The sequence below is a fragment of the Varanus komodoensis genome, unplaced genomic scaffold (assembly GCF_004798865.1).
Source record: "Varanus komodoensis strain SLA01 unplaced genomic scaffold, ASM479886v1 scaffold10, whole genome shotgun sequence".
In the NCBI taxonomy this organism is placed as follows: domain Eukaryota; kingdom Metazoa; phylum Chordata; class Lepidosauria; order Squamata; family Varanidae; genus Varanus; species Varanus komodoensis.
In genome coordinates, this window is record NW_025335269.1 from 3,861,073 (window position 1) to 3,875,628 (window position 14,556).

General features: G+C 39.3%; 1 protein-coding gene across 5 annotated transcripts in view; it reads left to right on the forward strand.

Annotated features, from left to right (window-relative positions):
* Positions 1–14,556, forward strand: part of NR4A3 (nuclear receptor subfamily 4 group A member 3) — an 85,401-nt gene that overhangs the window by 22,027 nt on the left and 48,818 nt on the right. For 3 of the 5 annotated variants that reach the window (XM_044453089.1, XM_044453108.1, XM_044453098.1), the window contains exon 8: positions 941–1,068. In XM_044453089.1, coding sequence (XP_044309024.1) covers positions 941–1,068 — 128 coding nt within the window. Of the gene's footprint in view, positions 1–940; positions 4,457–14,556 lie in introns of those variants that run through there. The other 2 variants (XM_044453080.1, XM_044453117.1) reach the window with 1 other exon arrangement.

Below are 14,556 nucleotides of genomic sequence, written 5' to 3' on the forward strand. Positions count from 1 at the left end.
ATGGCACCCCGCAGACCATTGCCCAGTAAACTTCATTCTGGTTGGTTACTGCTCAGCTAATTACATTTGCCCAGAGTTCATATAGAGTTTGTGTAAGATGGGGCTTTGGGACTTCCTGGAGGTACCTGGTTGGTCTCTGTAGAAAACAGGATACTGGATTAGATGGAGCTTACATCTGATTCAGCAGGGTTCTTCTTCTGTCTTCTGTAATCACAACAAAGCTCTTTGCTATACGCTTTGGCCTTCTCTTCTCTTCATTTTTGGGGTTTCAAGGTTTTCTTATCTAGGAAGCATCACACCTTTTTAGTACTTTATACAATGCAAGCATTTGTTCCAGACTTGAAAAAGCTGACTTTGAGATTACTTTTATCTCCCATCCTTCAGAGGTAAATAAGCTGCAAAACTAGAAGATAATTAAAATGGCAAAGGTTGGTTGAGGTGCTTTTGGTTTCTTAGCTGAGTGTCTGTGAATTCCTGGTGGAATTCCAGGCCTAGCACTGATGGAGCTAGCAGTGGATATTGATCTCCACTTGAATTCACTGAATAAATAATGGTTGCCATAGTTATTGAGCATTCACAACTGGTAGGGAAGCTGGGAAATCTCCAAAACACTTTCTGTGACAGTTCTGCCATCAAATCCTCCAATGCAATAAACGCAATGCATATCATTTAGGTTACTTTCTCTTTAGCCGTAGTGATATAAACATTTTGGTATGGAAAAGCAATCATTACACATGAGTGGTATTCTAAGAAGCCTAATCACCTGGCATTGTACACCACGAACAGACTTAGAGATATGCATGCCTACATGCCTCATAGACATACATTCCTATGTAATTACTAGTACTCTTCTTGTTTACACAAAAGTTACTATTAATCACATGCAGACTTGTTCACAAAATATGCCTGCTTAGTTAGGTCTGTTTTTGTTGCTTTGCAGAACGACATGGATTAAAAGAACCAAAGAAAGTGCATGAGCTATGCAACAAGATCATGAGCAGCTTGAAAGATCACTTAGCCTTCAGCTGCCAGAGCAAAGGGCAGCCTTTTGAACCCGCAGAGTCTAAGGTACTTGGTGTCCTTGCTGACTTGCGTTCCCTCTGCACACTAGGACTGCAGCGGATCTTTTACCTGAAATTGGAAGATTTGGTGCCACCCCCTTCCATTATCGACAAATTGTTTCTGGACACCTTACCGTTCTGAGGTTCAGATTACCTTCATGAAAGGCAACTGTCTACCAGAGCAGGCAAAAAGATTGACATTTACTGCTAACCATGCTGCTCTCATTTAATGGCGCGGGGGGGGGGGGGGCAGTTCCAGCCCTACATAGTGGGCTTTCCTAATGCTTTTCCATGCAAACTGAGGCCTAAACATAACTTACATTTATGAAGATGAGGAATTGGAGGGGGAGGGACAAGTGCAGTTTTTTTGCTTTTTGATTGCTAATATGGCACTTTTGAACAAGCTATCCCAGCAGGAAAAAGATGTTAATATGACTGTTAAAAATCTATTACATAGCACCTCCTCTTTGGTGGCGAGTAGAAAATTGTAACTGCTGTGTGTTTGAAAACAGGAACAACTACAAATTATTCACCTGGGTAGTACGTATTTTATAGTTTATACCTTTAAAATACTTCCCATACCAAGGGCACATTATGCTAGCACAAATTAAAATGTTTTCTCCCCCACTTCCCCGCAACAATGTTCATTCACTCTTTTGTATAAATCAGATATAGCAAAATGACAATGGCTGTTAGTTCCCATGCTCAAGTGCAATTTTTAAAGTGCTGTCTTACTAAGTCTTGTTTATTAACTATAATTTATTTTAATATGAAAATTAAAATAAAAGAAATAAAAGTATGGGGGAACGGTTTTACATGCACTACTAACTTCCAGAACAAAGTTTCTCAAACTTTGGATTGATGTAGCATGACTTTCTGACAAGCATACGTGGAAAGCAAGACACGGGGGCAATTTGTGATGGGATCACATGCTTATTCCTTGGCCAATTAAATAGAAAACCATGTGAAATAACTGAAAGAGACAGGGTCAGTATCAGGTGTAGTTAGGATTAGACCTAAATTAAGCAGATTGGTTAGTGAAAAGACACAAGACAGTATGGAAGAACAAGTCTTGTAAAAATAGTCTGAATATAAATGCTAGGAATGGTTTAGTGGGCTACATTTTAAACATTCCGTGTATGTATTCCCTGTTTTGTATGTTTCTACTGTTGATGCCATATTAATATTAAATGATTTGTTGCATAGCGTCTTTACTTGTATAAATATTTGTATGCATGATATATTGTAAAGCTTTGCCTGTATTTATTGCAATGACTGCCAGCTCATGGGAGCCGTGTTACACAGAGTGACTAAGTAGTGTGTTCACACTGACTCAGTTATATAATGAGTGTGGGTGTGGGTGTGGGTAGTCTCACACACATACACATGTATGTGTGCATTTTTATTAACCAGTTGTATATAAAATCTGTCCTTTCACAAGCAAACCTTATCTTACTGTTTATTTGCAGTGACTTTTAAGGCAGTACGATTTAGCACTTTGATATTAAAAATCTTGCTCATGTTTTGCTAACTTAAATAATATTTAAATATTTTCGTTCTTAAAAAAAATTTATATGCACTGTATTAAGTCAAGAATTCATTGGTCATTTTGCTAAGAAAAAAGAAAATTTTTGAATGTCAATCTGATGTCCCTGTTTTTTGTTAACTTTAAACAGTCTATAGTAGTTTTGTCTTTTTTTAACTATGCTGTTTATATGGAAATTAAATTATACAATCAAACAAATGCCAAATTAACTGCCTAATAGCTGCAAAGCATAGGCTAGATATCACGCTATTATCCGGTTTTCAAAAAGTTGCCTGGTAGTTTATCATTTATGATGTTTGGATGTGTTTTGGGCAGGGGGAGAAATTTATTCTTCTATCAAGATTGGTAATAGTGTCAATAGGGAAACAGGCTTCTAATAATTATACCTAATATTTTCAGTTTACCTGCAGATAATATTTGAAAACGTATTGCTTTTTTGTATTGACTTTATGTGCAAACAGAATAGCTTAATTAAATATCAGAGGAAACTGATTTTTCTTGTAGGTTGATGTTCACTTGCCTGATCTGCATGGCAAATGTATTTTGATTTTAATTTGATTTTTTTGTACACATTATGTACAAAATCACAAGAATTTTAGAAGATATGCTAATATTTTTACCACACATGCAGAAGATACACTAATTATCCCAATGGAATTAGTAGGAACTGGAATCATTGGGTTCCAATTTCACTTCATTCTGTAAGGGCACAATTTAGTGCCCTTTGCTACAAATGAATGGAGTAAGGAATGGCAGCAACACTCTGCCACTGTAGCTCATTGCACCATACATCTTATTGAGGTGTCCATCTTTAGCTATCTAGATCAGGCACCAGGAAAGGGGAGGGAGCCAATGGCGCGGTGTCCTCCCATTCATGCCCTCTTGGTCGTCCACTCCAAGGCCAAGTTGCATTCTTGAACAAGCAGCTGGCACAGTTCTTTCTGCACCAAGTGTGAGATAAGAGGGTCAGGGACTCAGATTCCCATGATTAAGATTTCAGAACCCTGGAGCTGGGGCTCTGAATAATCCTATGTCCCTCCCAGATAACGTCGGAGGCCATAGGATTGTTCCTTTAGAATGCTATCTTGCAATGGGAACAAATCCTGCAAGATACACAACCTCTCATCTCTTTCTCAGTTCTCATGAAAGGAAATGGAAGATGAAAGTTCATAACTCTTCATGGAGTTGGGTTCTCAAACCAAAATCTGTGTTCCATAAAACCATTTTTCTTTGTTTTCTTGAGCAAAAGCATTTGGTTGGTTTTGATAGAATAAGTGTTTGCAGTTGAAAGATTTCAGAACCTTATGTTAGACTTAATGGAATCATTTTGCTTCAGTCTTCCATAGATTTTCTTTTGGATGGGATTTTAAATCTGTTTTTAAATGTATAAAAATATTCATGCAGTCTGATCCTTGGGAAACCTCAAAAGCAAAAGTAGGGTGGAGCATAGACATTTAAGGCTGATGAATCTGCTCCTTTTCTGGTGAAAATACCTTGTTTCATAGGCTAAAATCAGGAATATTACAGCTGTTAAAGGAGAGTGCCTTGCTTTACACAACAATGTACTTCAGAATTTCCTCTGCTCCTCTAACAGCAGTGTGTGCATGTGTGTGTATGTGTATGTGCGTGCGCGTGCGCGTGCGCATGAGGGGGGACAGAGAGAATGTGTATTAACATGTGAGGTTGAAAGAAATGCTCTTGTACATATCCAATGTAAATTAAAATGATTAAATTGAATAACATTTGTCCCAGAGGACGTGTGTGTTGAATAAGTATGCTTAATTCTGTTAATGTCTGATGTGAATTTTTTATCTCTTAGAAAACATTAAAAATGTATCTGCTTCAAGTATTAAATGTGGAACAATGCTTAGGAACACTGAAAAATTGATAGCGAGAACTTGGATTACATAATAACTTACAAGGTAACTGCAGTGCTCACTTGCACAACTGAAAAGTAGGACCTGTACCTGGTACCCTCTCCCTAACTTCTGCAGAGGTTGGCAATTTGTGACCCTTCAAACATAATGGACCTGAGCCAATCATAGCCAGTGATGAAGAATTACAGGAGTTTGGAGCCAAGATGATTGAAGGGTCATACACTGCCTAATCTTGCTCTGGATCAGGTATATAATGGCACACAGTCATCCACGATTTCCACTTTTCCTTTTGTTGTTTTGGTAGCCCAGCCTATACTGTACTATAGGGAGGTATATTGTATAAACTGTCCCTGCCACTTAGAGAAACAGAATACCCAATGTGGAAACAAGGAATAGAAGACAAAGAAACAAGAGTTTGCAAGCCTGAGATAAAGGATGTGCAGTTTTGTTCAACATGATTTGCTGCAACTAAAGGTGTCTGAGCAGTTCTTCACCAGGAAGAATATGTGGCCAGACAAATATCTTTGACTCATCAGCTAGATCCTGAAAATAGTACTCATTTGCCATATTTCCCCAATGTAAAATAGTCTTAGTTCATCCAACCAGTCCAATAGCCCATCCCCAGTTGTAGATGCTTTAAGAGGAAACAAATTTTTAGAAATGTACAAAGTTTTCTTTTTTCTTGGCCAAAGAGAGTTTGAGGCATCTGATTATGTGTTAGCGGCTATTTTGATCACCTTGGTGGACAACCTACACTCAGTGAATCCCTGTTGATTTGGTTGGACCTTTTGGCAGCTTCATATCCTTTTGTTGCATTTCTCTAAGATAAGACTTGGAGGTACTGTTCTACAGTGACCTTGCTCTTTCTGGGAGGTGCAGAAGGGGGCAAGGCCTCAACTATGTATCAGTATCTAGGACAAATAGCATGAAGTGCTCCACTAAGCCAACCTCATGTTTTAATACGCAAAAATTAATAATAGTTGTAATAAAATAATAAACAAGAATGAATCACTTTTTTGATTGTGGTAAGAGTACAATAATTATTAAATCTGGAAGATAAAATAATTGATGTGCATTACATCTATAAAAAGTGAATATAATGAAGACCACTTAATCACATAATAATGATAAACAATAGAATAAAAAAGGAAACAACTCCCACAATATGTTTACATAGATTACACAGAATGCTAGAAAAAAAGTAAAAAAATATAAAATTACAAGAATAGCTCATCCTCAAGCTTTAATGGCAACAAAACTGTCAATTTTTTAGTAAAAATATTTTTAACTTTTCAAATGAAAGACCCACTATATATGATTATCTCTGTTGGCTAAGAAATCTCAAATATGTTTTAATTAATCTTGCGGAAGCATTATCCACAGCATGCTATCATTAACAGGTGTAGTGAGAAATATCCTCATAAGATATTCACAGATTATTTTCAGGCAGTCTAAAATTTTCACTGACTCTAGAACAAGAGAAAATTGACAGTGCCTGATTACATTTCTGCAGGATTCAAATCACTCCTGTATTTTAGCACCAAATCCACTACTGTATGCTTCAGTCCCAGGACATTCCTTCTAGACAATTTTTAGTTCCCAAAAGAAACTCAAAATCATTAGAAACAGTGTTTGTATTTGTAAATGAGTATTGTGGGAGTTTTGCTTTGTTACAAAGATGCTCCCGTGACATGTACACTGAGGGAAGAGCAGGTACATCTTGCAGTTCCTACACAGCTCCCAAAAATGTCTCCCAGTTGTGACTTTACACAGTTTATTGTAAACTGAATTCAAGTCCACCCCAATAGCATTCAGTATTACCCATTATCAATAGTCCAACCAATGATGTATTTAAATACATTTTATTTTTGTAAATAACATGTGCATACACAAATAACACTCATATAACAGTCATGATTTTTGTGCCCCCTTGGATCAGATGTCTAGGGCAAGAGCCCTGCTTATCCCACCCTAGTTCTAGCCTTGCTGGGGGATACCTATCTGATACCCTGATCCCTTGGCTTACGAAGACCCTCAAGGTTCTTTCTTGCTCCTTAGGCTATTTAACATAAATGGAAAGCAACTAAGAGTGACTGTCCAGTTTTGGTGCTGGGAGTATTCCACCCGCCTCAAAGATTCAGCTTTGCAGTTCATGTTTTCTTCTGGAATCAGCTCTGAATTTGGTTGCCAAGATTTCAAAAGTGGCATGGCATGCATTTTCACAGCAAGGCTAATGTACTAGCTGGGCCATTCTTACAGTTGCCTGATTCAGTTGTGCTCCATTTGAACTGTTGAAGTGGGATCTATGCAGAGTTGCCTTTGAAAAGTTTCAGAAATTTTAAACTGGTACATTGTGCTGTTATGCTGGTCAGACTGTTGACTGGGACCAATTACAGAGAGCAGTGAGCTCTTTGTTACAACAGCTTCACTCCCTACCCACCTGTGTCTGGATACAATTAAAAAGGCTGGTTATGACTTCAGCCTTCTCAATCTGGCACCCTCAAGAAGTTTAAACTGCAGCCCCTATAATTCCTAGCTAGCAATGCTGGAGGTTGCAACCCAGCATATCTGAGAGACACCAGGTTTGGGAAAGTTATCCTGAACATACTTCCTCAGCTGCAGGCACTGCATGTACGCCACAGTTCCCTCTTTATTGGCCTCTTTGGGCAGAATGACATCTTTTCTCAAGCAACCTGTTCCTTTCAGTAGTTATAAGCAGATGTTTGGTCCTGCAGTGTCTGTGGAACTTCACCACCTCAGATTCATTGGGCTTGCTTAATCTGCAAGTGGAGTGTACAAGCATGTCATACAGGAAAACAAGTGATAGTTGGGGTATTACACTGGAACTCAGGAGATCTGTGTTCCAGTCCTCAGTTTGCCTTCAAGCTTACTGGGCCAATTGCTCACTCTCAACCTAACCTACCTTACAGATTAAAATTAAATGAAGGTGGGGGGGGGGGTGTAAGCAGCATTAGGTTCTTTACTACGGTTGGATAGCAATAATTAAAAAGATAATAAGTTAAAGTTGCAGTGGATTTCAGCATGAGTATTAGATTCTGAGGATTAACTTTTTCAGTAAAGACATAATCCTACCATATAAATAACATATGATATCTTTGCTCCAATGATAGGCTCTACGGCCACACACCCCATCAAGCTGACATATTGACAAGTTGTACTATAAACATTCCAGTATTTTGACCAATGTTGCCTATAATCTGGCCTATAATCTGCAGAGTCTAGAACTCATTTTTAAAGATCCCAAAACTATATATTCCAAGACTCTTTGACTCTGATATCAGATCAGCAGAGCCAATGGCAGCAAGAGGAACCATGACTCTAGTCCTAGAATAAAGCTAAAGCATTATTTAATTACATAACTGAATTACTTATTTGAGAAGTTCACTCAGGATCTACTTTCACAGTAAAATTTTAGTTGCATTGATCTGTCAAACAACCAAAGTAGTTTGATCTATATTTTTATGAGGTACTGTTGTTTTGTGTTTCCACGTTAATAACACACTTAGAGCAATCTGACAAAAGTTAGATCAAAATGTGTCAGTCATTGACTTGAACTTACAAACTATTGGTATTAATTATTCTAATATAATTTAATGGTGGAATTTCATATTTAATTTTTATCTTTATTACACTAGATTTTTATCCTTCTTTTGGAGGAGGGTCTACTTTTCCATTCATATCAAAGATTTTTGGAAGGCTGTGTGGACATTCTTCAGTGTAGCATTTAAAATTTATGAACATAATTCAGCCAGTTAGGTGACTCGATGGGCAAGAATGAACAAAAATCTGGAATCAGCCCTGGACAATAGTAACAAGTATTCTGTCCAAGGGAGAAAAAGGTATCTCCCACAACATGCAAAACCTCAAGGGAAGGTGTATGGATCATATAAAATAAACTGATAACACATGCATTCTCATTACTATTTAAAAAAAACAGTCCTGACTGGGCCAAAGTCTTTCACCTAACCTTCACTATAGCATTTCTCCCAGATCTGTTAGTATAGGAAATTGTGAGTCTTTCACAATAAGAACTTAGAAAAGCATCTGGCATTTAAAAATCTCTCTCAAATAGTTTTAATGTTTATCCTACTTGCCTCTCTAATTAAATACAATATTTGTGTTTGAATAAGAGTTGGTACCTTTTCAGCCTTATTTTTGTTTGATCCTGCAGAGGAATCAGAGGGTTGAATTTGTGGTATCATGTTAACTTCCATGGCAACAGCCAATGATGTCACAAATGCTGCATTGTGAGAGATGGCAGCAGGCACTGCTTAAAGGAAGGTTGACTTTGGTTTATCTGATCCTGATAATGTCCCCAGTGCAGCTGATCCCAGAAGTGCCCCTGCTCTAGTTCCATACAATTATTTCTCCTTTTTAAATGCTCCACATGCCAGCCTTATGCTAGCGCTTGACCTCAAGCCTCCTCTTTACCAGCTTAAGGCTTTATAACTTTCTCTTGTCTCCAAGCATTCTCTTCCTGCCCACTACACATGATCCTCTTAATGGAGAACAGCAGGACCAAAATCTTTGTGCTAAAACACCAGTTTGTCCTGGCATTTTTGGCTTGAACTCCAAGCTGACAAAGCTCATAAAATATTGAGCTGAGGATGTGGTCAGGGCTCTCAGAAAGTGAAGATATGGGAACAAAGCAGGATCATTAAACAAAATGCCAGCTGATGCTTGGTTGAGAGTCTCATATTATTAAATCTTTCTGGTAGCCACCAGTGCTGCATTTCAAATTGCCTTCTTGCAATGGTTCACAAGCGCTGGACAGAGTAATCCCAAGCAAACTGATACTATTAAGCTAGTTCAAAAGGAACCTGGAACTTGACCCAGCATGGCTGAAGTCCTAAACACACATCTCCCTGAGCAAATGCCCTTGAATTCAGTGGAATTTACTGCCAGGGCTTGTACTGTATGTAGCATCACCAAGGCACAAGGCAGTAATTTCTAGAACTAGCAGCCAAGCTCTGACTCCAGATGACTTCTTCCTGGGCAGATTTTTTTCAGGTTGCATTTTCCTGGGAAATTCTACAGCCCTGCATTTTGCATACAGACCATCATTTTAAAATGTGAACTACTCTGGGCAAGATTTGCTAAACATTATTTCCTAAATATTTTTTTAAAAAGTATCACAGGTCAGAAGTGGCTTGGGTTGAAACTCAGCCGTGACTCATGCTCTGGTTTAAACCTCAAAACATCTTTCTCAGAACTTTAAGCTCTTTCAATGGGGAGTTTTCAGCATACTGCTTTCCTTAGTACTAGGTAGTTCCAGGAGCAGCTTTCTACATGTATTTTATAGTTAAGATGATTTGTAGTATTTGTTTACAACTTCAGAATTGGCCCAGGGACACACATGGGCAAACCTGTGGCCCGGGGTTATTATTTGGTACAAAACAATGCCATTACAGGAATAATGCGGGTTACCTGAAAATGTTTGCAAATGAGATTGACTTTGAGTGAGGGCTTACTTGTACTTTAGACCTGAAAATTGGTGTGTCATAATTCCAACTTTATCTTCTCTTTCCTCTTTCCAATACAAAGCAATGTTGTATCCTCTCTGCAATCCTTTTAGCATAGTCTCCCTTCCCATGATCTGGGGACAAGCATTTGAAAGTGGGCTTTGAGCACTGGTCATTCAAGGCACACATAGGCTGGGTTTGGACAACACAATAACCCACACTCAAGAGTTCATTTTGGTCAAGTGTGAGTTGTCATTAAACTGTGGGGTGTTGTAGTAATATGGATTATCATATTGTCTGAACCCAGCTGAGATCCAAACCATAATGTGCCAGCATATTTGAGCTTTTAATGCTCTGTCAGGATCAAAGGGACAGGCTGGGTTTGGACTCCAGATGACTCCACTTTAATGACTCTTGTTTCTTTCATAGTCATGTTTAGAGCTCAAGCCTGTGCTGCTTCTTAGAGCCACACCAGATAACTGTGAAAACCCTGTCCTAGCTGTACCAAGTGGCCACCCCGGCACTATATGCACAATTCATCAATGCCAATCTCCCATATACATCAATTTCTTAATCCCTTTGACTCAGGAGGAAACTGCACACTACACACCAATATGTGCAATGCAGGTCTGAGACCTTTTTTTCTGAAGTGAAACCTCTTCAGTGGGAACCCCTTTTGCATGAGGAGGTGGCAGAAGAGGATAAGGTGTTCAGCTTTTTCCACACAAGTGATTTTTCTTCTCCAAATAGTTCTCCAGCAGACTTTTCACTCATGATTTTCCAAATGTGCATTTGTCTTTGTCTGGAACCTCACAGGAGGAAAAGCTGCTGGAAGGGAGCAATTTGGAGCAGAAAAAAATGGCTAGTAAAGACCGCTAGAGAAACTGCTCTTTCTATTCCATGGTCTTCTTATTGGTGTTTCATTGAGAAGTTCTAAGTTATGTACAAGGTTCTCCTATTGTATCTACTTTCAGTTTCTTTGCCAAATTGAAAACTATATGGAAAAGCCTTTCCTGTCCTGTTTTTCTGCTATATAACCTCTAGGTTTTACTATACTGTAGTGGAATAATACTGTGGTAGAATAATAGAATTGCAGAAGTAGGATGTGTTTTCCTTTACTTTCTTAAATAATACTCCATTTTCCACATTCCAATTAAATAAATAAATGAGGAACGGCTCTTAAAAACAGAAATGAAACTGGAGACTCACAACATTATCTAAGGAACCCATAAATAACCACAAAGGAATGATGAGTACACAATAAATGCCTCATGTAGAAAAGCTCAAAGATATGGAAATCAGCATAACCTGAACTTGTTCAGCTTCTCTGAATTTCATCTCAAGGCTTGGATTGAGTTATGTCTGTATCAGATTGTGAGCTTTTTATTATTTGCACATGAAAATTACAAAGTATATGGGTTGCTGCATGGGTGCTCATTCAGAGGTATGCAGTATTCTTCCCTTGTAGTTTGTGCTCACTCTTTTTAAAAGTACATGTTGTTCCATGCATATTTTTCTAATGCACTAATTTTTGACACGTTTTCCCCTTTTGAATATGATCTCAAACTAAGAATGTATGAACGTAGACCATAGATTGTGCTCGCATTCAAATTCAGGAGGTATGATCAGGGTAAGTTCTAGTCCTGAACAAATTGAAACTAATTTCTCATATATCCCTCATTGAAGCTATCACAGGCCTGGCCACAGATTTTGGACAGATTTATCTGGCAAGGTAAGATGCCAGGGATTAAAAAGGCTACTCTGTGCAGGACAAGACCATCAAATACGGTGGGCTTCTTATGTATTTCAGATCTACTATTATGGCCATTTATGTCACTTCATTTGTTAATGCAGAGCTTCAGCAAGCAGATGCTGCTGCTGCTGCTAGTTGCAGAGTTGTGTCTGTCCCATTGCAACCCCATGGACAACATTCCTCCAGGTCTTCCTGTCCTCCATCATCCCCCAGAGTCCACTTAAGCTCACACTGACTGCTTCAGTGACTTCATCTATCCACCTCATCCTCTGCCATCTCCTCCTTTTTTTTGCCATCAATTGTTCCTAGCATTAGGGTATTTTCCAGTGAGTCCTTCCTTCTCACTAGAAGGCCAAAGTATTTGAGTTTCATCTTCAGTATCTGGCCTTCTAAAGAGCAGTCAGGGGCGATCTCCTCTAAGACTGACTGGTTTGACCTCCTTGCAGTCCAAGGAGTTCACGAGCAATAGCTATGACTAACACTAATGTAAAACCATGAATATCTCTAAGAAAAAGTTCTGACTATCTCTAGGGAACTATGCGGCCACTAATGAGGCATTACCAAACATGTGGTATAGCTCCCTATAGATCAGGGGTCCTCAAACTAAGGCCTGTGGGCCAGATCCAGGCCACCATGCCCATTTAACCGGCCTGCCGCGCAGGTTTTGCACTCGCTGGGTGCGCAGCTTGCTTACGAGGAGGTTCTTTTGGACTAGCTCAGAGAAAATGATCTCCTCGTGAGCAAGTGAGTGCCTCGCCGTGGGCGCCCGGCAGCAGCTTGCTCCTGGGGAGGTTGTTTTGAACTCGATCGGGGAAAATGATCTCCTCACAAGCAAGCCGGCAGCTCGCTATCGAGGAGGTCATTTTGGACTTGATCTGCTCGTGAGCAAGTCGGCGCCTCACCCTGTGCCCCCCCCCGTCCCCGCCTCACCTTGTGTGTTCGCACGTGTGTGCGCCACACCCCCTCACCGGCCCTTGCCCCGCCGCCGGTGCCACCTTGGCGGCCTGCGCCCACTGCTGACACTTGTCAACTGGCCCCCTTTAGAAAAAGTTTCAGGACCCCTGCTATAGATATTCACAGATTTTTCTAGACATATTCATATATGGTTTATGGCAGTCTGCATGTTCGTATGGGTTGTTCCTAACCCAGTCATTTGTAATCCAGGGAATATCTGTAATGGACCCATCCTGTCTGTAGCTCAGCTGAAGCTGAGTAGATCTCCACATACCTAACTCTAGCATTTGCAAATCTAGACCATCTGAGATCAGAAAGATCTTAAAGAGAGAACCAGTGTGGTGTATTTGTAAGGGTACCAGATTAAGACAGGAGAGCCAGGTCGAAATACCTACATAGCCAAGAAGCTCCCTGAGTGACCATGGGTTATATCTACCTGTGTATCATTATATCCAACCTAACCTACTTGACAGGGTTTCTGGGAAGATAAAATGGAGAGAAAGAACCCATAGGTATGTTATTTCTTGGAGCAAAGGAAGATTCTAAATGAAATAATGAAGGTGTGATATAATGAAATAATGCCTTCCTCCCACCTATCATAATCACGCAGTATAGCTACATGTGGATGCTTCATTTGCATTGTGTTGCATTCAGTGAAATGTGGCTTTCAGAGGTGCTTCCAAATGGAAGGACCCCAAAGCCACCCCTACCAATGGGCAGAATGAGATGACTGCCTCAGTGTGCAGATTTGCAGCATCATGAAAGAGCAACAAATTCATAATGATCATATGCATGTATGTATGCATTTATAGCTCAACTTTTTTCTTGGAAGAAACCCCAAGGCAGCTTATATAGTCTTCTGCTTCCTCTCCATTTTATTCTCACAACAGCCCTGCAAAGTAGGTTAGGTTGAAAATCAGTGACTGCCCAGATGTCACCTAGTGCACTTCAAGGCCAAGTAGGGGGAAGAACCTGGATATCCAATCCAGCATTCTAACCATTACACCATACTGCCTATTTCTTTAAGATCTTTCTGGCTTCAGAGGGTCTATATGCTGGAGTCAGAGAGTGTGTGCACACACTACCATCTTATTGCCAAGGATGGGGAGATGGACTTGTGGGAATTTCTGCCTCATGCATCAAGTAACTTGGCTGGTTTGGGGTATTATGTGCACTTTGACTTGGATAGGTGGGTGCCATTTGCTGCTCCACCTTGTGTTACAACATGCTGTGGGCCTGATGTGAGCAATGGGACAATATGTTCATCCTTTTATAGATTATGTCTAAAGGTCACCCATTCAAAAACCAAAAGTTTTAATAAATCCTCCACCCATTGTGTTATTGCAGGTGATAATTTTTCTTTCAAATGTCGCAATATTAGTCTTTTAGTTGCAGATATGTCAAACTACAATTTATTTATTTATTTGGTATTTTTATCCTGTCCAATTAACGTTGCACATCTCTGGACAGCTTACAAACCAAACACCCAATAAATACATATATGTAAACCCATAATAATCCACGACTGAGCATAAAACATTGTTAAAATATTTAAACATTGAAATTACAGGAAAATAAAAAGATCTTGACATAAAAAGTATATAATTGACATGCAAATATATGTCACAGTTCTCTAGCTGGCACAATTGGAGGGGGATATTATTTTTGTATGACAAGAGCCCAATGCAAACACTTTGGGAAGAAGATTGAGAAATGAAGATTCCAAAATTGACTAGGGAGAGGAATTTAAGTGGAAAAGAACAAAATCTAGTGCAAATTGACAGATAAGTCATAGAGTCCAAATCCAAAATCTTTGTTTGAAAGATACATACTTTTCAAGGACATGCATATTGGAGTGATGCCGTATAAAAATTTTAAGAAC